Source organism: Erithacus rubecula (assembly GCF_903797595.1).
Source record: "Erithacus rubecula genome assembly, chromosome: 10".
In the NCBI taxonomy this organism is placed as follows: domain Eukaryota; kingdom Metazoa; phylum Chordata; class Aves; order Passeriformes; family Muscicapidae; genus Erithacus; species Erithacus rubecula.
This window is the reverse complement of record NC_136662.1, coordinates 16,780,059-16,806,327: the sequence shown is the minus strand read 5'-3', so window position 1 is coordinate 16,806,327 and position 26,269 is coordinate 16,780,059. Positions and strand designations below refer to the sequence as shown.

Genomic DNA, 26,269 nt, shown 5'->3' with positions numbered 1-26,269 from the left:
ATAGACTACAGGGACAGGCCTGCAGCAATCTGAACTACCAGCAGCCAGTTCAGGGCACCTCACAGAAGTACCACCATGCCAACACCCCAGTGTCTGGGCAGCAAAGCTCAGGCCCATGTTCATTCAGCAGCTCCATGACAGAATTAGTCCCTAAAACTCAGTCCCTAAAAGCAATCAGGGGAGTGGGATGTTGACTGGTCAAAGCACTCCCCTGGTACTCAAATTAGTGATATAGGTGACAGATCTGGGTGCAATGTCATGAGCTATATATTCTTCAGTAAAAGCAACTGCAACTTGCATTTGGATACATGATTTATAATATCTTATAAACAAAAAAAATGTTGCCACAGTTTTCCTTAGAGAAGTAGCACTTGAAGTCACCTGACTTTTTAAACACTCAAGTTCTTCAAAACCAGTCCCACCTCAGTGATTTATAGTATAAGATAACATAGATTCCCAACAAATGCTAGTGAAGTCACATAAAAGAACTGTGCAGAGGACCTAAGTGTTTCTTTGACAGATACTAAGGCATGGTGCTTCTTTTCCCCTTAATTTTTCAGAGGAGATACAAACCTCATAAATACCCTAAGGAATAGGACAGAAGTTTAGCATATTTTAATTCTGCTTTGATGTTTCTCTTGTGCATTTTATCCAGAGTTTTAATTTTAAAAGGTGACACTTTATTCATTAAAAAGGATAACAAAGCTATCATTTACACCAGAGTCAACAGCACACTCAAATGAGTCAAGCAGCAGGAGATGCATAATTTCTCCAGAAACAAGTCTTGGAGGCTTGCAGACAAACTGCCCTCCAACTCAGGCCAGATGGGACAGTAACAAGCCAAGACTACAAGAGAAAGGAAGCATGGATGTCACCAGAGACTGCAAAAAGCAGAGGGTCCTGGTGGACACCATATCAGGTGGGTATCTCACTGTAAGTATCTGCTCTTCCATGTGGCTGTTAGACTCTGCCCTACAGCATTCCTTCAAGGGACACTTGAAAAAAGATTTGTCCTGACACAATGCTAAGAACAGAAGCAAGACTGAGGTGGGTCCCTACCTTGACTCAGAGACCAAGACACCTCGTTCCCTAGAGCTCTGTTCCTCGTCCTGCTCCATGCTGCCCACTTGGAAGCTGGCTGTCTTGGAGTGTGTGTGGAAATGTTGATGGCTCTCTCGGAACGAGCGGACGTGGCTGCACACTGTCAGCAGGAAGTTGGTGATATCAATCTCCTGGAGCAGCTCCTCACAGTAGTCCATGGCAGTAAGCAGGTCCTGGGAGCTGATGTTGTGTGACTGCTGAAGGCTCTTGAACAGCCCTAGAGATAAACACAGTGCTTGAGCATCCCATGGCATCCCAAGGATGTGAGGCAGTGGGAGTCAGGCAGTGGCCACATATGGATCTTCACCAAGTCCCAGCAAAGAGCTGGAGTAAGTGCTGGTGCTGGGAAACAGGAGAAAACCAGGGCACCTAATGCTGCACGTTACCCTGGGCTTGGGTGACACCAGAGTGCCCATGGCATCTATCACCCTGAAGGTGAGAGGAAGGCATCAAAGAAGGGATGCTGATTCACAGCACTCCGCAGGTTTAAGAACAGCCTCTGCAAGGCCCATAGGGAATGCACTGAGGCATCTTTAAATCCCTCCTGGTGGTACAACAGTCCCACAGCTCCTCCCTTCACTTGGAGTAAGACCACAAGCAAAATGAGACATTGTTTTCTTAGAAGATCTAGGGTTCAACCCCAACCACAGGTCCCATTGTGCTGCTGCTCACCTTTCACATAGCACTGGTGGGAGTGCTCCTGCAGCAGCGTGCAGTAAGTCACCAGCTCCTTGTGCTTGTGGTCTAGCCAAGCAGCAGTTGGAGGACGTTCCAGAGACTGGGACCTGGAAAAGAGGAACCACAGCCTCTAGTACCAAAGAAGCACACTTTAGACTGTAAATGGCTAAAGAGAGCCTAGGGTATGCACAGGCAGTGGCTGCTATAAGGCCAAGCCAGCCAAGAAGACAGGGTTAGAGCCAGCCTCTTGTCAAGGAAACTGCTCTGTTTTTGTCTGGGCAGCAGGTATGGCTGGTGTTACCTGAAGAAGATGTCCCGAGGAGGACGGTGTGCCCGAGGGCTGACCAGCTGCTCTCGCAGCAGCTCCAGGGAGCAGCTGTAGATGTAAATGGGGCAGCGGAAGCGGCGGCACTCGCCCAGCTCAGACTGCGAGTTCTGGCGACAGAAGGAGATGTGCACGTCTCTCCGGGAGGGGCCACCCTGCTCCCCAGGGTCCTGGCTGGCTTCTGAAAATGAAACTATTCTAAGACAAAGGCCTCTGATGGTTCCTTGTTCTTGGTCTGAGACATCACAGCTCTCACAGAAGCATCACAGGTAGATACTGGTGTTTCAAGCTTCTCACCACTCATCCTCACCCAGCACCCAACCACTCAGCCCAGTGCTTTGGCCACCTCGATCCCCTTTACAGCCATGACTACTCATCACCACCACCACCACCTCTTGCAGCAGCACAACTCTTCATCCTCACTGCAAGCATGGCTGATCTGCCCTAGGGGCGGTGCAATCAAACCCCATATACCTCAAAACCTGTGCCTTTCTCCCTAAGACAATGTGCTTTTGACACTGCCAGTCTGGATCATGAAACAAGAATCTGCCAACTTTCCAGTTCAGCCCACTACTGTCATTCCTAATAGCTTCTATCTACCTGCAACCTCCTTACCCATGAGGAACCAACCTTGGGCCATGGGCACCCAACTTGCATTACACTCCTTCATGCCCCATGAACATCATTGTGCCTCTTATGCTGACTCAGCTGACTGCCAGGCAGGACCTGCCAGGCTGCAGCATCCTATTATTCCTCCTGCTTCAATCTGCTCAACAGTAAACTCAACAATAGCAAGGATACCAATACTTTAACAAGGTGCTGTTGGTACCGTGGGCTGGTGTTATGCTGAGGGTTGGTAGTGGCACTGCAGCATCCCCCTCTTCAGCCCTGACTCGCTCTGCACAGATAGGTCCCATGGTATCTTCTCCACATCGACTCTCATCTTTTGGAGATTTGTCCAAGCCACAAGCCATCAGCTTCTGTACATCTGGAGGAGAAGAAAATAAAATTATCCTTTGTCCAGTGAGAACAGCTTAACCCCTCAATTTACAATCCTAAGAAAGCAGATTTCCTGCTACCTCTTAATGTGCAGAAGCCTAGCAGCCTTCATCAGTGGCTCAGTGGAAGCCAGACTAGTGCCAATGCCCAGAAACAGGGACTCTCCCAGACTATCCCACTAGCAATCACCTTAATCCATTCATTAACAACCCCACTGGGAAAACAGTCCAAATGCTGCAGCTAGCAAACAACTCAACACCACATCCTCCACCTGAAAACCATATGTGAGCAGCACCACATCCTGAGGTAAGAGCAAGACATTCAACACTTGGCACTGTTCTATTCCTGGCCATGTGGTGCAAAAAGACTGTGCGTGAACTCTACTATTCAATTTTCTCTCCACCCTACAAGAGCTGACTCTGGTTTTTCTGTTTCCCTGAGGAGATGCATAGGAATTCTGCCTTCTCTTGCTCCCCACACCAGACCCCCTCACCTGAGAAGGTGGCTGGCAGGAAGGTCAGGAACACATGCTGCGGGTTGACCAGCTTGGCATAGCATCGCCACTGAGGGGGAAAGGGCCCCACCGTGTCACTCAGTGTCACATCATCCTCAGGCAGCTCTGTGTTGCCAAGGCTCTGATGGAAGAGCAGAAGTTGGATAAACTCACAGCATATGGCATGAGCCCACCTTGAGGCAGGTAGCAAGTTCTTCCAGGCCTGGTGGTTGGCACAGTGCTGAAATCACCCTGGTCACCTCTGCACATTCTCAGAGCAGCCTGGCTCTAGAATTCTGGGAGCAGCCTGGCTCCAGGAAGTACAGCACAACAGTCAGGAGATGCTTAGCCAACTTTGCTGGGCCGATTCTGACTTCTAGGCAGTGACCTGCCCACAGTTCCAGAGCAATCTGCAGCACAGTACCAGGCTGCTGTAACAGGTTTGGCCCACAGTGAATGCAACTACACCTTCTAGATTCCTGCTTGACCTCAGCCACAGAATACAGCCTAAACTGCTGCCTGCCAAAGGTGGGGAAGAGCAGCTGTCTGTCATTCTTTCTCAGCTCTTTTAACTCTCCTGCTCTTTAACAGCTGCTGCCTTGGTTTCTGAAGGGGCTCGGGAGAAGGATAGCAGCACAGCAGTACCTGTAGAGTACTTGTGGAGCCAGTCATATCCCTGGTGCCATTACTGCCAACAAGATGATAGGATGCAGAAGCATCCTGCTGCTCCAGGGTCCCAGAAGCTTTTACGGTTTCTTCTGAAATGGAGCACAGAGAAACCAACCTGAAAAACCCGAGCTGAGGATGAGACTTGAAAGCAAGGCTCCTGAAAAACTTCACTGCTCCTGGGGTCACTACTGCCATACTCCTGGTGCTTACCTCTGATCACAGGGAGTGTGAAGGGGGGTTGATGGCCATCACGATCCCGTTGCAGAACCTGCTCCATGAAAGCCACATGATCAGCATCAGCCATGGGGATCTCCCGGTCACTGAGGTCATGCTGAAGGCAGCCATGGAAGAGGTTTAGTAGCATTTCATTGGGCACAAACGAAGAGTCCTTGGTCACCTCCTCATTCTCTGCTTCAAAACAGAACCATAGCAGCTTCAGAGACAGCATCTCCACAGCCACTACCTGCCCACGATCCCAGGAGTCAGCCCTTTGCAAAGTTACACTTCTACATAGCCAAGAATTTCTCCAGCACTTCTGCAAGACTGACTTGGAGAGTGTTGAGGAGGCCCTGGAGTTTTGGCATCATTAGTTACCCTGCACTAACCCACCCTGCTATCCAACTGTTGTGGAGATGCTGGGGGTACACACAAGAAACCACCACCACAAAGCTACTATTTAGGTTTAACAATTTTGAAAGCAGCTCTTAAAAATTATCATCCCAGGAAAGGCAGCAATATGTGTCCCAGCAAGTGTGTCCTAGCACTGCAGAACTGGGAAGAACAGCACCAAGCTACTACAAGAGGCATGGCAGTGCTCACATGGGACACAAGCACATGGAACAGGCTGTCCATGGCCATGGGGGGAGGACAAGGGGAGGCAGGTGGTGAAGTGGCACCTACCTTTTGTCAGCATGAGAAAGAACATTTCAACCTGCTGGCACCTGGGCAAGAGCTTCATGAGGTTGAACTGGAATGGGATCTCATGCACTCGAAAACCAGACCCCATGTCTGGATCTGCAACAGAGATGAACAGGACCACCAGAAAACAATCATTCCACAAACTTCTCTGGGAACTTGTGACTTGAAACTGAGAACTGAGAACTCCTTAACATCCTTTACAACTTCTATAAAACTATTTGCTCAGGCACATCAGGCCTGGAAGAGGCTCACCACTGAAGAGATGAGCTCATCTTCCATCTGCTCCTGAAGCCAGCTCCTCTCACACAATTATGATGTGTGAGAGGCTGATAATGGCTGATGTTGGAAAGGTCACCTGGACCAACCCTTCCACCCAAGCAAGTTCACCTTGTCACCTCTCCAGCCTAGGCAGAAAGCCTCAATGCTTCTTTGGCCTTCCCAGGATGAAGCCATTTCTCTGTCAACTTAGCGTAAGTGCAACAAAGTGAACCCACGGCCATTGAAGACTACAAAGTTGTCAAAATACTTGTTCTGCCTTCTATGGGTCCTGAGACATTCAAGAGCTACCTTCTTTGCCCCATCAAGCTTGCTAGGACACAGATGGTGGACTCACCTTCAGCAGCTTTGGTGTCTGAAGGAGGGCAGACCCACTCCTTGTTCTGGCACAACTGGCTGATGTACTCGAAGGTCAGCATGGTGGCGATGCACGCAAGGTCCCGGGGATAGAGCTGCAGTAAGCAGTTAAGGCTCAGTTTATGCAGCAGAATTATTACCCACAAATGCAGAAGAAAAGAGTCTAAAAGCAAGGAGAGGGAATACCTATAATCCTGTTCCCAGAGTTGCCCTATTCTCATTCATTGCTCCCTCCTTCTCCACCAGTCCTTTAGCCTGTTTTCACCTTGCTCAGGAGGAGTGCTGGTAGTACTACCTGTAGCCCCTGCTCTGGTCCAGCTTGCTGCCCTCCAATGGAATGACTTCACAAAATAATTTGTATTTGCCCAGCTATCCCAAAGCAGTATTGCAACCACTGCACTGCAATCAAGAAGTCTTTTATGGGGCAGGGGCCAGTTTCTCTTTTAGAAATCTCAGACTCTTCTGTGACTAACATTCCCATCTCTCTGGCCCTCAGTATTTACCTGTAGTTTTGTGATGCACTTACACTGAAACCCTTCTCTCTCCACAGAATAGCCCATACCCCTCCCCTTTCAGGGACTCACCGCTTTAGGTATTTTCTGGTAGGGCAAGCCATGAAGATGCTTCCAGTTCTCAGCAGTACTGTGGACATGGCCACTCTGTGGCTCTACCCAGCACTCCGTGACCAGGTTCAGCTCTGTGTCCACTTCAATGGCCTCTACCTCTGTATCATTGTCATCATCCGTGGAAAAGCTGGAGGGAAGTTAAAAAGAAAGTCCTGTGAGGTGGTACAGAGCCAGCAGCCCACTGCAGCTTCTCTCAGAGCTGTGAGAGCAGCCAGAAGCCCAGGATTGGCAGATGAAGCACCAGTGACCTGGTGATCAATCCATTGATTATCTCTACTAGATGGTGAAGGTCTCTCTCCTTTCCACACTGATTGCAAAAGGCAAGTCTAGAGTCATGACTCCACTGCCAAACCCCCCCTGGGAGCAGAACAGCAGCCTCACCTGTCCTTGGTGGAGGTAGAGTGGGGTGGGAAGAGGATGTATTGGACAACACAGGTGTGCTTCTCCCTGCCACTGCTGGTCTCACTTGAGCCATCAATCTGGAGGGGAGATACTGTATGAGCCCTATACAGTTCCTCCTTACACAGCATAGCCCCATCACCCAGCTCCACCAGCAGTGATGGAAAGAGAAAACCTGTCCCAAACCCAAGAACTCCTCCAGCAGAGGACACCCCTACCACAAAGCAGCTCTCTAACTGCAAATGAAGGCACAAAAATGTTCAACCCACAAGTTGCTTTACCTTCTCTCTATACCTGTCAAGGGTGTGTTCTAGAAGCAGGTGATAAATACTATCATAGGAAGGTGAATCTACCCCAGAACCAGTAATGAGGGACTGTGTCCACAAGAGGACAGCACCCAGGCTCACCTGTATGGGCAGCTCCAGCACCATGTTGATAATCCCATCCCCGCTGGATGCAAAGTGGAAACCCTCTGACAGACGAACCCTTGCAACAGAGAGGAAGTCAGACCTGCAGGACTTCTCCACCCATATTGTAGGCTTTAAAAGCAAGAGTGACTGTACCCTTCACCCCAAAACACCCTCCTTCTCAAAACAGGGAGCTGCACACAGAACAGGGAGATACGACACTGCCAGAACAGCCTGTGTGAAGAACAGCACACTCCAGGCACAGTAACATCTTTTGCATGTTTTCCAGGTCATTTTCTCTCACTCTCCTCAACTACAGCTGCACAACTAGGTAAAGCACTGACCCAAGTGGCTCTAGAAGCTGTGTACAGGACCAAAACCGTCTGAACAGCAGCTTTAATTGTTACCTATAATAAGGCCTCATACACATAAAAACAAAGGTCAACCTTGCTTTCCCCTGTATCCCCAGGACTAGCTTGGAAAGAAGACCCCTCCAGGCGTGCAACTTACTCTGTGAGTGTGGAAAGGAGCTGGGCCACAGCAGTGATGGGCACAGCTGGTGCCAGCCCTGACTGGACACTCCAGATCCAGCGCTGGTGATAGAAGTAGCGGGACAGAGAAGCCAGGGTGGAAGAGGCAGTGCGACTGGCCACCATGGTGAGGGGACCAGACACGGGGGGGTGCTCCAGGTTGAGAATGAAGGGGGCTCGGTAGTCAGAAGGCAGCTTCTCATACCTAGGAGAGGGCAGAAGTGTGACATGCTGATGAGGGAAAAATGCCTTTTTTTTTTTTTTCTGTTTAGGGTCAGAGCTGCCTGGATTCACAACCCATTTGTATGGCTCAGAACAGAGTCCTCCAGCAGCAGAACGTGGCTGGCCCAGCACAGGATCCTGCTCAGACAGCAGTAACTAAATTTACTTCTACACTGTATTTCATTAGGAGTGACAAATCTGTCTGTCCACCAAAAATCTCTGCTGCAGCTCATAGCCATGCAAAACAAACCCATCCCAACAAGCACCAGTTTCATTCACAGCACTCTCATCCTACAACTGACAGCACCATCCACAGATCCTCCTCTTCCCCATTTCACAGGGCAAGGGGGCTGTGCTGACAGCCTGGTCCTCCATCCCTACCTGATAAGCAGCTTCTCCAAGGGTTTGTGCAGCACAACAAGGCAGGGTCTGTCTGAGAGGGCTGACTGGGCCCCAGGCACAGGTGGGGATTTGGAAGGAGAACTACTGCCCAACATTTTCCTCTTTGCTTTTGGAGTTGCTTCTTTGCTCTGGACTCTGTGGGGAAAGCGCAGCTGCAAGATTCGGTCCCGTAACTCTTCCACTATCTGTCATGGCAAAAGCAAAAGGAAAACATGACCAGCTTGGTCTGGAGACATAAACTACTCAAAATAAGTGCCTAGAAAAAGAAGTTGACCAAAAGGAACAGAACACTCCTTGAATAAACAGAAGAGCAGGAGCTAAAGGTCATTTTACTTTCGAGGCACTAGCAAGACCAAGATCAAGATGACACAAGGTTCTTTGGTCCCTATTTCAAGTATTTTTAAAAGCAAAAGGAAAGTTAAGAAAACTCCAAAGGCTATTTCAAGGCTGAAGATGTTGCCTTCCAAAACTCAGATTAAAAACAAATTAATTGCATGCCAGCTCCTCCACAGAAACAGTCCGAGCACCCACCCTAATTCTTCCCTCCTCCTCCTCTCCTCAACAGCCCACAGCAAATGTAAACTAGTCCCTATCAGCTGTGGGAACAGTCTGGCTCTGTCTCATGTATTCCCCCACTATCACATTCATTTGTAAACCTCTATGGCAAAAGGTTTCAGGAGCTTGGGTTATATTTTAGGTTAATTTTTTCCCAGACAGTTTCACAATGAATTCTTGATTACTCTTTTTAGCTTTTAGTAGCTCTGAGTATGTTCTACCCACGCCAGCATTTGATTCCCACAATAGCCCACTGTTTTCTTTGAAATTTCTATGGTTAGGTTTCTTTGCATGATCTTTGTTCAACCTTTTTCAATTTTTATTACCATTGTAGGCAAACAGAAGAACAGCAGCTCTCCATCTTCCTCAACACTAATTATTTCAGTAACTTTTCCCATCATTACTATGTCTTTTTCAAGGAAAGGAATGTCCCCAAATCCAAATGTTAAACAAGAGCTTTTTCCTGCATTTTGCTGCCACTTGGGTCCCCCTCATGGCTTCATATTGGTATCACAGAACCACTAATGGTCTTTAAACTCCCAAATCCCACTGTTTTGCAGTTATCCATGCTGGCTTCCAGCCACCACCGTGCTGCTTAGGTGTCACCAAAGCACAGAGGTTGAAATAGCTTTGGGCCAGCTGCACATTTCCTCAGCTCAGCACATGTTATCTTCCTGCAAATGAGTGCCCTAACCTTTGACTAGAAAAAAGATTGGGAAAAAAATCACAAACAGCTTCTGCTGTGATGAAACAGAGCATTTTTTCAATCTCCTTGCTTTGCTCCCCAAGGCAGTTTCTGTTTTATGACACCCCATTTCTCCAGTTCTACAGTTGTGCCCTATAAGTCTCACCAAAAAGCTTTCTGAAAGTCAACTGTACAAGGTGCTTTCCTTCCCTTCAGCATGGGAAATTTGAGCTGCTCAGTACAAAACCCCCTCTCCTTTAAACAAAGCAGGCTAAGTTCTACTGCCATCCTCCACACTGAGTAGTTAATCAGCTCTATGGCAGACAAAAAAAAAAAAAAGTATTGTGGATGATACAATTTATGACCTACATACAGCTCCTGCTGCAATGATCTGGAGCTTGCCCACAGCTGCAGGGTATGGTGCCTGTCTCACACCTTCATGAAAGAGATATTAATTTGCACCTGCCAGAGGAACTCCTTCAAAAAAACCTGTCACTTGGCATTACCAAACCCACATGTTGAGCCAGCAACCAGTGCCCAAGTCCTGGATCCCCTAAAGTTATGAAAGGGCAGCTCTGCCAGAGTGCCAGAACATTTAGTGTTATCTGGGTTCATTATCTCAGAAAGAGATGGTCCTTCCCATGTTTGCTAGCTTCTCCTCAGACTAGTCTCTAACACTTAAGCTAAGCTAGACAAACCAAAAATGTCTTTCATGAAGATAAAAGATCTAGATTTAATGATAAACTTCTTGTTTATATTAAAAAGTTCACACAGTTTAATAGCAGGGCATCTTTCTCATGCTTTACCTAGGAACACTTAGACTTGTCTCAGCCATTATAACTGGAGAATCAGTCCACACAGCAACTCCACCTTCTGCATTTGACTAGGGCAGCTCATTTCTTTTGATACAAAAAGGTTATTAAAAGTTTACCTGACAGACTTTTATCCTGAAAATATTTCATAGGCACTAATTTTTTTCTCTCCCTGTACTGCCTATGTGGGGCATTGTTTGCATTTCAACTATTAACTTCCTTCCTGCCCAAGAGATTCAATATACATGTACTGGAAGAGATAGCCCAGGAAACATGCAGTACATCTATCACAGAGGTCTTTACAGATGAGTCAGACAAGCATCTGCTGTTCTTTACAGATGGTATTGATTGTGCTTTGGTCAGAAGGATAGACTAGATAACCTTCGAGCCATTTCAAGTCTCACAATTGAATTAAGCAGTGGGAAAAACAGCCATGTGACCACCTATTCTATTCTATTGATTTTGGAGTCTGGGTTTAAATCTTTCATGAACTTAACAAAGAAAGTTTGTCCCAAATGACCCTTTCTGTTTCAAACCCACTAAGCCTTACCATAGTAGTTCCTTAGTTACTTACAGTAACTACTACAGTTGCTGCCCACAGTGTTGCCTGTGATCTATCCACCACTTCCACATTCAGAACTTCTTGCTCTGCTCCTACCCTACAAAGCAGCCAGTCAGCTCTCACCTTGTTCCTGGCCTGTGCAGGTGTGCCAATGGGAAACCCCAGCCGGAGAACCATGCAGGGAGCCTTGGAGATGATTCGTACCACATAGAATGAGGAAGGGGTGACATCATCAGACCTGTGGAGGAGGGATTAGGACAAGGCTGAAATGGCCATGGATCTTGCTGCTCTGCCATGCCAGACTAAGCAGAGGCTCTGCTCCACAGAGCCCAACAGCCAACAGTTACAATTTCACAGTAACACATATCAGTACTAGCATGCAGAAACCCTCAGCCAGCTCCCCTCTCCCTCCAGGCTGCACCTGGAACACAATGGAACAGTTCAGAAACTGCAGGATTTCATATGCCCTTGTCTAGCTCTCATCCTCTCCTGTAGAAATCTGCTGCAGGCCCACAGCCATTTACAGGTCTAACCAGATCCCGGGGCTGGCCACACGCCCAGTTCCTCACACGGTGAGGCTTCAGAGCCGCTCACCCGTGGATCAGCTTGACGTAGGAGTAGCCCTCCACCAGCACGAAGCTGCTCCAGTCGCGCAGCAGGGAGGTCAGCGCCGAGTGCGAGATGCGGCACTGGATGGTGCTGTAGCGACCGTTGTTGCCCGGCGTGTGCAGGTGCTTGGGCACAGGCCTGCAGGGTGGGACAGAAAGCCATTCACAGCTGCAGTTCCTCTTCTTTCTTCCCCAAAACCCACAGAGGCTTTCTATATCCATCCTACTCTGACTGGTCCATCAGGCTTTTTTCCTCCATGGCAGCCAATGAACAAGCATCTCCCCTAAGCACAGGGAGAGCCACACTCCTGAGTGCACTGGAACTTCCACACCACAGAGAGCACATCCCTTGTATCCTATCTCCCTCCATGCAATATGTAATGTAATATAACTGTTATTCACATTACTCTGCAACTAGGACCAGCCTCAGGAAAGCAATGCTTTTGGGAAAGAGATTTTCCAGCAGCAAGAAAAAACGTGTGGGTTACCTCTCAAAAGAATGGTCCCACTGCCCCTGCAATCAGAATCCAAGAGGGACTTGAGAAACAATTTATCCTTCCAATCAAAGATGACTTCCCAACCTACTGTCTCTCTCAGATAAACAAACCTTCAGCATCCATCAGGCCCCACTAGTGAAACCCTTCCCTTGGCCATAGGCACCTGCAGAAGAGCTGCAATCCTCAGCTGGGCTGAGCTGGACACCCTGCTTTCCCAGGCTGGCCCCCAGTGTGCACAAGAGCTCAGCTCTGCCCATCACATACGTGTCATGCTCCAGAAGGACGACTATACGATGCATGTGCAGCCACCTCTGCCAGAAGTTGGCATCCATGGAAAGGATAGGCTTCCAGTAGGAGGCAAACTGGGAATGGCTTGAGTCAGACCCACTGTGCTGCAGAGATAATACCTGAGAAAATGATGGGACAATATTCAGCATGAAAATTCTCAACCCAGAGAGAGCAATAATTCCTCTAGCAGCTGAGCTGTTGCAGGCCACATCCCTGGCTTTGGGTAATTTCCTCTGAACAAAATAAGTGTGTTCACATTGAAACAGGCAGTACAGCATAAGCAAAAATAAATTAGGCTGCTGAAATGTCAAGTTAATTAGGAATTTAACTACTTAGCATCAAGTAAATCAACCATGAAAAAGATGGCATATGTAATGGTGTGCCTCCTGATTGAGAGGGGGATATATGGCTTGTGTCAGCAAAGTAATTAAACATTGAGATTACTCATCTGAAAGTGCTTAGGCAAACAGGGTGCCAGAATGGGTGGCATTGGGCAACTCTAATAGGTTTGTATGGTGACATTGATTCCACCAACTATAGCAACTCTGCTGACACAGAAATACAGTGGTGGTTAGCCATAAGATGGGATGCTTCAGATACACTGTGGGATACATAGCTCTACACAGGGAAAATGTACTAGGCAAACGTAAAGAAAAGCTTAAACAATAAAATAAAACGGGTATTTCTCTAAAGTTAAAGCTAGCTTTAAGATCAGCTAGTTCTCTTCCATCTATGCCAAGGACATTGGCAGCAGGGAACAGATAGTATGCTGGCTCTTCTGCTTAGTGAGTTTCAATGAGTTTGAATTTTGCAGTGGAAACTATTAGCTCATATTTTGCTTAGCTTCTGCTGTGCAGATGACAAGTATCTCTCTTGCATCTTCCACATGAGTGCTCAGAGCAATGAGCCCATTAAACAACTATTCAGTACATCGTGTATCTTCACCTGACAGCACTGAGCTACATCTCCAGGGCACTAGTGCACTGCCAGCAGCAACTCCATGCCTATGGGGTATCCACAGAGAAAGCATAGCAAAAGCAAGCATGTCAGCCTCACATATCACAGCACTACAGGAGAAGATTTCACAGCACACTCAGAACACTTGCTGTTGGGCTTAGAGGTGTAGCTGCAACATTTAAGACATAGGGCAATGTCCCAGAGGGGCAAATGTATGGCATGGTATGCTCACTGCACCACACCTGAACTCTCTGACTGAACAAGATAAGATGAAGACAAGAGGAGCAAGAGATGAAGCCAGAGTACAAAACTAGGACGGGGAGACAACTGTCCCATGTTAAACAGAGAGAGAGGGAACATACCGGAGTGGTGGAGCCTGGGGGGATGTAGAAGAGGGGCACTCCGTTCTTGGTGCTCTCAGGAATGGTAAAGTGTTCTGGGACTGTGTCAAAAGACTGCAGATGTACCAACATCTGATCTGTTTGGTTGATGCTGGAAAAGAAGAGGAAGTTAGCTATAGAAGCCCAAGCTCTCCCCCTTGCTGCCCCCCTTGTGCTTGCACACACAGCACTCCCTGTGTCCTGGGAGGCCATCTACACAATAGAGTTTTTGAGGAATGCTGAGATTCCATGTCCAAGTGCAAAGTGTGTGTTAAAGAGACTCCAGTGTAGAAGCCTCATACATATAGAGGATGATCAGAGTTGGAAATGAAGTGCTAGAAGAGCAATCTGCCAAATAGCTGGGAGTAACAGTCACTCTGTCCAGGAAACAGCAGTGACCCACAAGCACTTCAGCCCCAGAGACACGGGTGATGTGTTTGCTGCTCCCAGTGTGACCATTCAGCACAGCTGCATGAGTGTGCTATAAGAACACATCACCTCCATGGGATGGCAGTCAGAGGTAAGGTTTGCATCCCAGGATCTGGATTCAGGAGCAGCAATACCATTACCCTGAAGCATTCTGACAAACTAGATCATAGGCCAATTTGAGTCTTTTCCTTGGCTAGACAGCAAGCTTGTTATCAGTCATGCCCTTCCTCAGAGCACATTCCTTTTGAACCCTGGGTTGGGATGGCCACCTGCAAAACCCTCATCCTAGCATAGCAAGGAAGGAGTTACTTGGTGACACTGGGAACTGCTGGGCACGGTCCAGCTCACCTCTGCAGGGTGTTCCAGAAGCGGCGGATGACGGTGGTGCGGTACAGGCTGGTGATGGGCTTCCTCATGGTGCAGCTGATGTCATGCAAGATGTCATAGCTTCCCTCCATCGTCACTTCCACCCAAGTGCTGCGTTTTGATGGGTCCAGGGGCCAGGGTGTCACAGCTAAGTACTCTATCCTCATGTTATGCTTCCAAAGCAGCACTAGTTTCACCTCCAGCTGAGACCCACCTGCACGGGAGCAGAAGAGCAAGTTCAAGTTCAGGTTCATCTCAGCTTTATCTCTGACCAGGGATTCAGGAGTACCATGAGATTGTGTGATTGCTGAGGGGAACAAAGTAATAATCTAACAACTGTTTGCTTTAGCTGAAGTCACTCTCTGTCCTTTCCCACTGAGGGAGGTTTTGATTGTACTGAAGCACTTGGTGAAGAGCTCTCAATTCTTTAAGTGTACATGTACTAGATACATTAGAGAAGGCAACTGAAACTCAGAGGAGAAGGTGGTATTTGCAATGGGCTCTCCTCTTCATAGCCTCGTCTTTGTTTCCAGGAAAACTGTTGTTTTGCACAGATGAGCAGGCCATTCAACTATAAAGTTTTGTCATCCACACTGCAGAGTTAATCCATCCCATCGCAGAAACACAGGCATCTGAAGGGCACAGATCTAAACAACCTGGAAAATGAGGCCTAATTCTTGAGTTCATCTCTATTCATCCTGTGCAGACTGTATTTCATGTAATCTAGGACTTCAATCTTCAAAGCTTCTCGCCATGTTTACCTTCTCTTCCCAAAATAAAGACATTAATAATGAATATTCACCTATTCTTCAAGCTGTAAATTTTTATCTTTTCCTTTGAGTCTGTCTAATAAGATTAACAGAAACACCTGACAACAGGCCTTGCTGAGCCAAAAGAGCAGAGAACTGTCCCATTCCTGCTGACTGTGCATGTGTATTTGTACTGAAACATCCCAGGGAAACACATGGCCACGCTGTGATTTCAACTGCTCCATCATCTATTCTGTGTCCAGCCTGCTCTACAGCTTGCCAGACCCACAGGGTTTGTGTGATAAGTGATTGGATGTGCTGGAAACCTTCTGAACAGATCATCAGCCTGGATGCCCTGTGTCCTACAGAGCTGCATTTGCTGCTGTCATAGGCACATCATGCCATCCCCTTCACAGGCTGATTGAGCTCCACTTTAAAGCCTTTGCTCTCATGGTCCCTGCTGGGAAGATCCCTCAAAGTACTCTTCTCCCATCTATGTTTAGATGAAACTTTCCAGAGTACATGCCAAATTCATACTTGGTTGTTCTTTTGATTAGATTATTTTTATTCTGAGAAACTTAATTTCCATAACATTGACAAGGAGTGTGCAGTACTAAGAAATCCTTACACAGTTTCAGCTGTTACTGTGACAGAATATTAATTCCCCTTAACATACCCAGACCTTCCTGCACCTTAAGAATTCACCTTTCTTGAACAAAGGTGATCAATAGTGTATACTGTATTTTACCTGTACTTAATCTGGGGGATTAGTAGGACTTTATTTAAGGTCACTAATACTTTCTACAATGGATGGTTTGTATTACTATAAATGCACTTGCCAGGACTGCACCCTCTGTTTTCTCCTATGAAGATTGTCACGTTTATCAGAGAGGTTAAACAAGAGTTTATAGATTCATCTCTTTTTATTTCATACTGTCACCTCATTCTTATTGTTGTAGGGCTCATTCAGGGTTTTCTGCACAGTATTTTGGTTCTCATGATAAAGCCTTTCTACTTTATCAACAGCAAACATGATAAATAAATTCCGACATTTTTGCTCAGATCATAAATGAAAATATTTCCGACTTCCACCTCTGTTTCCATTAGTCATCCTGGCTTTACTCCTATGATCCCACACAAGCAAAACTGAAAACACAGGCAAAATATTTACTTAGTTTGAGGTTACATCTAGATGAATCTTTAGCTTTTTTTATTTTTTTCTGCAAAGCAGTCTCTTTTATGAGTTAATAGCTAATAAATTCTTTTCTACTTAGATGTCCTTCACAAAGTCCAGCTCTGTTTTGTTCAGAAAGCTCACTTTGTCTTCCTGATTCCTGTCACTAGAGAATTGTCATTCTCACTGCTCAGCTAGTGCCCAACCAGTTTTGGTGCTGGACTGATTCACAGAGGCAGATTATGTTTTGAAAACAGTCCTCCAGGCTGCTCTCAACACAAAATGGTCAGTGAGAATTTTTTTTTTTTTTTTTGTTACAGAGGGCGATCCCTTGACAGCATCCCAGAAAGTAAATGAACTGGGCTCCATTACACACCATGACCCCATAGCTTCTTTCCCTTCCATACCTTACAATCCTTTCCCCTTCACATGCACTTCTACATTCCTAACTAACCAAGTTGCCCCCTAAATACCTAAATATTTAAAAATCAAACAGTGAGGGGAACCAGAGCACTTATAAATATCACAAACAACCTCTCCAGGCAACTCTGAGCACAAAGCTAGCTTTTTATTCCATTTTGTCTTTGGTAAAGTCCACAACTGCACTTTTTTCCTCTTGCTTCACAGCCAGCTGGCTCCTTTACAGACTTTAATTGGCAAGTTTTAGCAATCCAGGTTAATTAACTGTTCTTTGTTATACACTTCTCTGTAGAATGGCTCAGAGAACCCTGATTAGCCAAACATGCTTTTCCTTAGCAAAGGCACTGCTGAATGTCTAAATGACTTGAATAATTTCTCAATTCTACTTTAACCTCTTAGTTCAGCAAATTTTTCAGCAACTCCCCAGAGCATTTATCCTTTCCCAAGTATTAAGTAACATTATCTGCTACTAGTCAGAAGGCTGCACAAAAATACATTCTGTTTTTGATACCTTTGACATTTCTTTTTTAAATTACTTCTTAAAAAACACACAGGAAGTATTTCTGACTCAAGGAGCCCCTGAGCTGTGAAGAGCTAGAGAAGGCTCAAAGGAAGAAAAAAGGAAAGGAGAATTGAGATTTTTATCATGTGTGCTTATCCTGCTCTTACTCCTCCCTGTGCACCTGCCCATTGCTATTCACCACAGGTCTCTCTGACCCAGCAGCTGCTCTTCTGCTCTTGCAAAAATGGGAGACCATTCCATTTGGCATTCCAAGGAGTAAAAGCCAGCAATATAAAAAATACTTAGAGGAAAATGCAGCGAGCATGGTACCATGTGGTGATATTTCTAATACATTCCTCCAGAGTGCAGGAATTCACTCCTTTGTAGAAAGGAGTACCTTGGTACAAAAAAGATACAACATGAACTTGTCTGATTTCTTTTTGAATAATTCATACCTGGTGAATGCTCTTCTAGCATTTCTACATAGGACAACATAGTCACCAAAAGCACTTCAGCATTGCTGCCAGATTAAAGAGAAAGGCTTTTTATCCACCAGCATTCAAGCTGTAAGCAAACTTGTGCACACAAGAAGAAAAGACACTAAGGGTGGACAGGAATGGACTTGTCACACTTTCACAGACATTCCTAGACAAGGAGAGTGCAATGGATCTAATCTGCCTGGATTTAAGGAAGTAATCTCATGCATCATCTACATTAGTGAAAACAATCAGAGTTTACTAGGACAGCTGTGTCATCAGGAAAACTTAGCAGATATTTATTTTTAACAGAAAATTCCTAAAACAAGGTATTAGGGAGATTCATATAAGACCAACTTAAAGAACTATCCTGCCTAATATGATTGTTAGCAATCTTCCTTCCAAAAAAGGTTATTTAGATCCATTCAGTTTGTAATAGGTATCAAGGCAAATGAATTGTAATTGCCAGGCACCACAGAGGAACAGGGTGGTGAAGGGAACAAGATAAACTTAAGAGTACTATCATGTGAAGGATACACATTTGGGGAACACTAAACAAACAAAACCCAATAAAACACTCCCAAGGACTCAGCAGCTGAAAGAAAAGGTGTGTGAAAAACTCAAGGATTTCTGCAATAGAATCATGGAGTAAGTTCACATGATTCCCAGTGTATCAGATCTGGTATTTTACTTCAGAAGTAGGGAAATACTAACACTAACAAGGCACTGAGAAAACCAACTTACAACACTCTTATCAACTGTTTTGAGAAATATGAGCTCACACTGAAAAGAAAACAACTTCAGGGAAAAAAAAAAAAAAAAGAGCGATTAACCTGAATAAACAAAGCAGAAAGCCTGCCCTTACAAAAGAAAGGTGAAATACTGGCTTGCTTAATATTAACCTGCCAAAAGGTAGGTTACAAGGAGAAAGATGATGTTAAATATGTCTGTGCAAGTCAGAGAAGGAGGATAAACTTAATTAAAGATAATAGTCACACAGGTCTCATTTGGTCTCAGGGAGTTTAGGAAGGAAGCTAGAGAAAAAGCAATGAAGCTCTGGGACAGTTTTCCAACCAGAGCAGTGGCAGAAGGGATTTATGTGTTTTTTTAGGCAGACCACAGTAAATTCACAGAAAACATCACATGCCAGGTTTGAAGTTAGATCACAGACTTTGTCTGATATAAAACACATTATAGTATACTAATAAGATTGCATATGGATTTTTTCATCTCCCCTTCAGTTAAACTACTACCACTAGTCACAGCTGGAGATGGAACTTTAGGTAGGATTTACTGGCACTCCTAAGGATAATCAAAGCCCTCAAGGTTCCTAGCCAGCAGCTAGTTCTCACACTCCAGGTGCCATATCTAATGAGTCAGGTAAGAGAACAGGATCACTGGAAGGTTTTATGGTCTTCTAGAATTTACTATTGTCCTGACTGATCTAACATTTTTACCCAACAATAGCCTTGTTTTGCCCAATTTCTTCCTTTGAAAGACTGTAGTTTGGAGGCATGAAGTCTGTTGTACTAAAGGGCTCAACTTCATGTTGTATTCTGGAGTGCATCTAGCAAAGAATTAGAAAGGAATGAAAAAACACAGAAAGGTACATGAAATCCCAAAAAAACTCTGCAAACCCCAGTTCTGTCACTAGTTTCTCTGCAACTGTGGGGAGTCATTTGCAAGGTACAGAGCATCACTGGCTGTCCCTCCCCAGGCACAACCACAGAGGGCGAGCCCAGCAAGTGCATACCTTCACAATATTGAGCAGCCCTACATTCATGAAAACACAGTTTGGGGGAAATGCCTCCTTCCTGCACACCACCACCACCTGTGCTTTCTTCTAAAAAGCCCCAGCTGAGCCTGCAGCCCTGAGGGCAGCAGTCACCTTTTGTGATGTTGACCTCGCGGATGCTGTAGCCCTCGCGCAGCCGGACGGACACGATGCTCACGAGGTCAGCGTGCACCTCCTTCTCCGTGTGCTTCTTCCTCCGCATGGCCAGCGCGGGGTTGCTGCTTGCAGACACCAGGTGCTCATTGAACAGCCTGTGCTGGGACACTGCAAATGGCAGAGATGGCTTTGTGAGGGAGCAGCCCCCCTGAGCCCCATCCTGTCGCAACAGGCCTCCCCGAGAGCTTCCTACAAGCTGCCAGGAACACTCGCCTGAGGAACAGTACATCCTTCAGGCACCACTTACACCCACTCCTGATTCTGCAATACAGCAAACAGGTTCATTAGTGTGGCCAAGAGGCCTGGGAAAGGGACAGGGTGACGTGTCAGGCAATGCTTCCTCTCGGACTGCTTTTGTGAAAAGGCACGCATTGGAATTCCACATTCAGCCAACACAGGCAAAAACCACACATCAGTTTCAACAGTCATACAGCAAGCTTTGGGGCTTTACCAATTTCCCTGGAAAACTCTGAGCTCTCAGGTGTTTTTTAAAAGATATCAGGACATGGAGCTTAAACCACCAACAGCTGATCTTTTTAGGATTCAACACTTCCAAGTCCCAAGCCAGCTCTCTTCAAACTTGCCAGTTTATGTGGCTTCTGCTGCCAAGAAACAGGAAGAGCAGATGGTACCAGCATATCACTGGGACATGAAAGGGTGTTTCCATCTCTTACTAGTAGTGAAACTCATCTCTCCTGGCACATACTCAGTCACTAACAGTCATAAAATAAGAACAATCAGGAGAGGCATTTGGGACAGTTCTCAGAGGTCCGGCTGTTCAATCCAAACTGCCATCTGCAAGCCCTGTTAGGACAAGCTCTCCAAACATCTCCACCTGCAAGTTAACCAGTGTGCACAGAAGGGAGGACAAGAGCTTCTGACCCCCTCCAAGTCCCAACATAGTGGGCCTAACTGCAGATTGCTGAGCCAGGGGAATGCTGGAAAATGGGACATTTGTTTTCCCTGGTCCACACAGTTCCTGAAATCAGAAGGGGACTCACAGGTGAGGCTGTGTGACTGATTGTGCTCACAGCCTACAGAAGGCATGACAAGGTAGAGTATCAGCATAACCAAGGCTGGGGAGTCATCCCAAAGAAAGGTGCTCTAAGACATCCATTCTGCTGGAACTAGAACATGCACATTCCTCACCACAGTAATATTCTGGATTCAGGGACTCTCCGGTACGCAGAAAGGAGTACAGTAGAAATGCCTTGTGATACACATTCAGATCCAGGCTCAGGGGATCCAGCTCAGGACACGTGGAGAGGTAAGCACCAAAAGTGGCCATGGCAATGAATTTCATCAGCTCCACATTGGGAACGTGGCCAAAGCTGCAATCATAGGAGTAGACACCGCCCACCTATGGGATGGATAAAGGAGACACCTGAGAGAGAACAGCAGTGCTGACAACAAAGCAGACGGCTAGTCAAGGACCCAAACAGGCAGAGAAGGCCCCACTTCTCCTCTGGAGGTGAGTGCCACCACCACCAATCCACCTGCCAGGTAGCAGCAGGCTCACCTGCACAAAGGAGCAGGCCACAGTGCCACTGCGCAGCTGGTTGAGTAAAGTCTCACACACGGCCACGTCGGGGACACTGGTCACACCATCCGTAATTATTATAATACCTGTAAACAAGGCAGCATCTCAGTGCACCCTCCATCTCAAACAGCTGTCATTCTCCCAGTAAATCCACCAGACAAAGTTTAGGCAGGGCAAAAACAGAAGGAAAATCCTGAGGCTGGTTTAGAACTTCCAAAGCATTATGGAGCAGGGAAACATCCTGATTAGGTATAGCACAGCACACAGAAAAGGCACAGCCCTTCACCCCAGGCGGCCCTGAGCAATAGTCAGCTTTACTGCCTCACACTCCCCAACACTGACACACAGCACTTGGCACTGTGTGATCCTCCCCATTCCCACCACCCCAATTTGCCCCCAGAATGCAGAGTAGATGTCTCTGTTGAAATTTCATCCCTAACAGAAAGGTCCATGTACACACCAGCCCTTACAAAATTAACCTCAGCTTATGGCAGGAGGAATACAACCCTGTGCAAACAACCAGGCAAACCTTAACCCCGAGGACGCAGCCAACCTGCGCTGGAGTTGGAGGGCAGCAGCTGCAGGGCCAGGATCCCTTGCCGGACCATGCTGACCAGGCCAACGTCAGCAGTGACCACAGACACACTGGCCTTCCTCCCAGATGACTCCTGCACATCACCAGGGCTCTCTTGGCTCAGGGGGGATAAATCCACCTGGAAAAGTTAAAAAACACTTTGGGGTCACTAAAACTCCTCTGTGAAGCAAAGCAGTTCTCAGTTAAAGAGATGGTGAGTACCTTTTTCTTCCCCTGTCATTTAGTAGAAGCTGCAGCTATTCAGCATCTATTTAATCTACTACATTCAGCCCAGAAACACTGGAGAGGCTGAAGTAGCTATGTCTCAGTTGTGAAGCTCTGCAGCAGAGGGGGCAAGGAGACTGCTAAAGACAAAGTCGAGTGCCTATGCATTTAACTCAAATGGCCCTCATTATGCAGTGTTGATAAAAACAAATGCAGGTAGGCATCTTCTATGAAAAACATCCCCTAGGCAAAGCCTGAAATTTGTATAATTACACGAGTGAGAAACCAACTGTATTCATAGTCTCTTAATCCCCACAAGGCTCCGACAGTTCAACCCTGTAATAAAATATTGCTTTGTTTTTACTGCTAAGGCAGAGAATGGCTGAGACCCCCCCCCCTACAAAGCTACAGATGATTGGAACTGGGAAAATAGAACTAAAACTAACTCAACTTCTGCTGTGCACAAATGGGAGCAGTCAGTGCCTGGGAGCAAAAGATACTGACTGTCCATCACTTTAATTTGCCAGATGCCTTAAATTCAGATACTTGTTAACAATCATACAGCTACTGCAACTTCAAAAGTGTAAAAAGTTTCAGTCCCTGCCCTTGCCCTGGGGCCTCCCACCTCCACCCCACAGCCTGTGGCAGGACTCACCAGTCCCTCTGGCCTGCAAGAGCGTCTCTATCCTCCATTTGCATGGAAGAAGTTACAGGGTAGTTTGGCATGAGAGAAATATTGCATCAAGCAGGAATGCATACAAAGCACTGCAAAAACACCATCTGACTCACCAGTCAAGGTATTTACTTCTGGCAATCTACTTTTTGTTTCAGGACTGGCAGTTTTAACATTGAAACACACAAATTTCAGCTAGAAGATGAGATTCCAAGCACTCCAGATATGCAGTTGCAATACATCACCAGCAGCCTCTTAGTCATCTGATTTTGGGATTTTTTTCCTTTTTTCCCAAACTCTAATAACCAATGCTAACTAAGGATTAAATAACCTCAGCCAGACCAGCAATGACTTAGACTGCAAGATCAAAAGCAGCAAGGCCAGCAAATTAAGGGAGGTGATCTTTAAATGTCCTTTCCAACACAGACCATACTAGGATGACTCTATCATTAATTTGCTGATACATATATCCATGGCTACTAAGCAGCATCTGTCACAGATTTCAAGGAGTACTTGAAAAAACTGGCTGTTTATTCAGCTTCATTGCCAGTTTTCATGGCAACAAGGAAGTATTTTCATTCAAGAAATGTAACGTGCTAAGGGCATATTCACAGCTATTTATAGATTAATTATATGGACATAATCACCTCTCTCATCATCTTCTTTGGAGAGAAAGCACATCCTACCATTTCTCCCATGAAATACATCCAGGCCTTCTTACAGCATATTAACTTTGGGAAAGGTAACCATCCTCACCAGTCCTAAACACTGAATGGTTCTGCATCCTCAGTGTTCATGTCCCATCACTGGATCCCACAACATTATCTCACCAACTCCTCAGCTGCTCATTCTGCAGACCTATGTTGCTTTTCCTCTTGCCACCCCACCTCACTCCCACATCTTCAGGAAGCCAAGAGACCCCAACCACCTCTGCCCTCCTTACCTGAGGTTTGGGTTCATACTGCTGCTGAAGCATCTCTGCCACTTTGTTTTCAAAGGCACAGAGCTGTGTGTAAACTTGGTGCAGAAAGGCCTCACGCTTCGTCTCATCCAGCTGACAGCCCTGGAACAGTACCTGGCCCAAGGACAGGCATGTCAGCCATCAAGTCAAGATTGTATGGCACCAAGCCCCAAAGATGGTACACAGGAACACAGTTCTGTGAAGGTTAAACATGCCCCTGACAAAGCACAGGTACAGCACAGGCCACTTCTCTCTGTTTCTGCTCAAAAGCAACTGCCTGTGATAGTCTGTAAGCACAGGTTTTCCACATTCCCTCAGCTTCATATCAGCAAGACTTCATAGTGACACGAGAAATAAATTATTACCACAGAGAGTCTTTCCTTGATGAGTGATACACACATATGCCTTTTCCTCCATAAAAGAAACATAATTATCCAGTTGTACCCAGAAATCACAACTCATGGTCTCATATACAAAGTGAGAATTTAGAGATGTCCAAAGAAGAAAAATGTAGCAGCTTCAGAGTGCTCAATACAGTGTAAATAGGGGAGATACTGAAGCACAGCATGATGGTCTGCAGGATTGCTGGACAAAATGACACATAAAACATCAGTGGCAAATGGAGAAATTCCTGCTACATTTACTCCAGCAGCACCTCAGAATGGCCACACTCCTGAGGTATAACACAAACCTTGGCAGAAGGCTTAGGCAGGGAGGGAACAAGCACAGACTAACACACTCCTCCTGTTACCATGCACTGCTCCTGCTATTAGCAAAGGGATGAAATACACCACCATAAACACATAAGTTATGTGAAAATACTGCAAGGTGGAATGAGGATGAACTTCAAAAACAACATTGGCTCCATAAACCAGACTGAAATTTACTAAACAGACCTGCCCTGACACAAGTAAAATCTCAATACTGAGGCTGGCTGCTCCCTCCAGCAAGAAGCATATTTAGACCAGTGCAAAAAGAACCAGGTTTGTAGGAAGAGGCAATTATACTTGAATTAACCACTGCTACAGAGCTAGAACAGGCAAACAAGCTTTTGCTCATACAAGCCCTTCTTGAATGCTTCAAGCTAATTAAAACAGGCAAAAAGAATTAATCAACAGAAATTAAAAACAAAAACAACCCCAAACAACAAAGCAAGAACAACAAGAAGCACACATTTGACATGAGGCAAATATTCCCTGTGGCCCAATTCTAAGATCATGCCTGAGGGCAGCATTCTCCAGAGAAACCTCTGCTTCCTGCCCAGAAAGGAGAAGTTACTCACACACACTTCTGCATAATGCCAGGCCATGTGTTTTAGTGAGACAAGCCTGCAGCATCACAGATAGCAGAGCCCAGGTGCCACCTGCCCCCCATTCCTTGCACTCACAGGACTCCTGCACAGCACAGTGAGCTGCTCACACCATGCCAAGGGAGAGCCTGAACTTTACCTGGTGGGACTGCAGGCCAATGATGGAGGAATACACCTGGATGGTGACAAAGATTTCTGGCTGGTAGATAATGTCTGAACCAGGGATACGAAAGGGTCTTAACAATCCCACCAAGCATCGGGAAAGGGCATGAAACACTTCATCAAAAATTATCTCCCCCGTTGAGTCATCCTATAGAAACAGAGAAAGGGAACAGCTTTTTCATCTCCTAGGACCTTCAACCTCATTGTTGGTTGTCCCACTGCACAGAGCCAATATTCAGAAGCAAACATCCTACTGCAATGACACCTGGATTAAAGTGGCAAATCCTGTAAACAGAAGTCACACATTAAGCAAGAAACAGGATTTGCCATTAAGTTTCCAGACAGGGACACAGCACGGCTACCCCCCAGGAAAACCAAGAGCATTTTGAAAAGTTCAGACTGACATTGAGAGCAATAAACCTTCTCTCAGCAAACAGAAACAGGTTTCTGTTTTAACGCAGAACCCCAGAGAGAGGCAGCTTCTGCTCTTACCACAATCCCCGTGGAAGGGCTCAGATCAAGCTCAATCACAAATCGGTACTGCCGGGCCAGGAAGGTGACCCGTGTGGAGGGGACCAGGAGGTAGGGCCTGGGCTGCACCGGCTCGTCTGGCTGCCACCCATTCGGCAGGATGCTGAGAACATCAAGCTCATTTTCGGACTTGACCTGCCCGAACAAGCAAACGGCACATGAGAAAACATCAAGTCGCACCAAAGGAAGGATCCAAGAAAGGAATGGGCTCGGTGCTCCGCAGGGTGCAGGCGCTGCCGAGGCTGCAGCACCAGCCGCGGTGACACCATCCAGCCTGAGCGCCGACTCACCAGCTCGGGCTCGGGCACGGCCCGGATCACCTGGTGCAGGCGGCTGAGGACCCAGGCGAGCCGCACGTTGCGGGAGATGCGATAGTCCTTCTTCATGAGGAGGAACACGTGCCCTGCCTCCTCCACCTGCGGCGGGAGCACAGCGGCCCAGGTCACCCCCGAGCAGCCCCGGACAGCGCCCGCGCCGCCGC

General features: G+C 46.5%; 1 protein-coding gene across 6 annotated transcripts in view; it reads right to left on the bottom strand.

The window, feature by feature from the left end:
• Nucleotides 1-26,269, bottom strand: part of SZT2 (SZT2 subunit of KICSTOR complex) — a 52,994-nt gene that overhangs the window by 26,557 nt on the left and 168 nt on the right. For 3 of the 6 annotated variants that reach the window (XM_079313888.1, XM_079313890.1, XM_079313891.1), the window contains exons 2-28: nt 26,079-26,204; nt 25,750-25,923; nt 25,235-25,405; nt 23,769-23,900; nt 21,907-22,066; nt 21,333-21,439; nt 20,963-21,173; nt 19,751-19,921; nt 14,524-14,755; nt 13,729-13,858; nt 12,386-12,528; nt 11,611-11,763; nt 11,140-11,254; nt 8,382-8,587; nt 7,759-7,983; nt 7,249-7,327; nt 6,824-6,921; nt 6,401-6,569; nt 5,797-5,911; nt 5,166-5,279; nt 4,476-4,676; nt 4,242-4,354; nt 3,597-3,738; nt 2,934-3,092; nt 2,081-2,285; nt 1,774-1,886; nt 1,060-1,318 (exon numbers count right to left, since the gene is read on the bottom strand). In XM_079313888.1, the coding sequence (XP_079170014.1) occupies nt 1,060-1,318; nt 1,774-1,886; nt 2,081-2,285; nt 2,934-3,092; nt 3,597-3,738; nt 4,242-4,354; nt 4,476-4,676; nt 5,166-5,279; nt 5,797-5,911; nt 6,401-6,569; nt 6,824-6,921; nt 7,249-7,327; nt 7,759-7,983; nt 8,382-8,587; nt 11,140-11,254; nt 11,611-11,763; nt 12,386-12,528; nt 13,729-13,858; nt 14,524-14,755; nt 19,751-19,921; nt 20,963-21,173; nt 21,333-21,439; nt 21,907-22,066; nt 23,769-23,900; nt 25,235-25,405; nt 25,750-25,923; nt 26,079-26,204 (4,223 nt within the window). The remainder of the gene's footprint in view (nt 1-1,059; nt 1,319-1,773; nt 1,887-2,080; nt 2,286-2,933; nt 3,093-3,596; nt 3,739-4,241; nt 4,355-4,475; nt 4,677-5,165; nt 5,280-5,796; nt 5,912-6,400; nt 6,570-6,823; nt 6,922-7,248; nt 7,328-7,758; nt 7,984-8,381; nt 8,588-11,139; nt 11,255-11,610; nt 11,764-12,385; nt 12,529-13,728; nt 13,859-14,523; nt 14,756-19,750; nt 19,922-20,962; nt 21,174-21,332; nt 21,440-21,906; nt 22,067-23,768; nt 23,901-25,234; nt 25,406-25,749; nt 25,924-26,078; nt 26,205-26,269) is intronic. The other 3 variants (XM_079313889.1, XM_079313892.1, XM_079313893.1) reach the window with 1 other exon arrangement.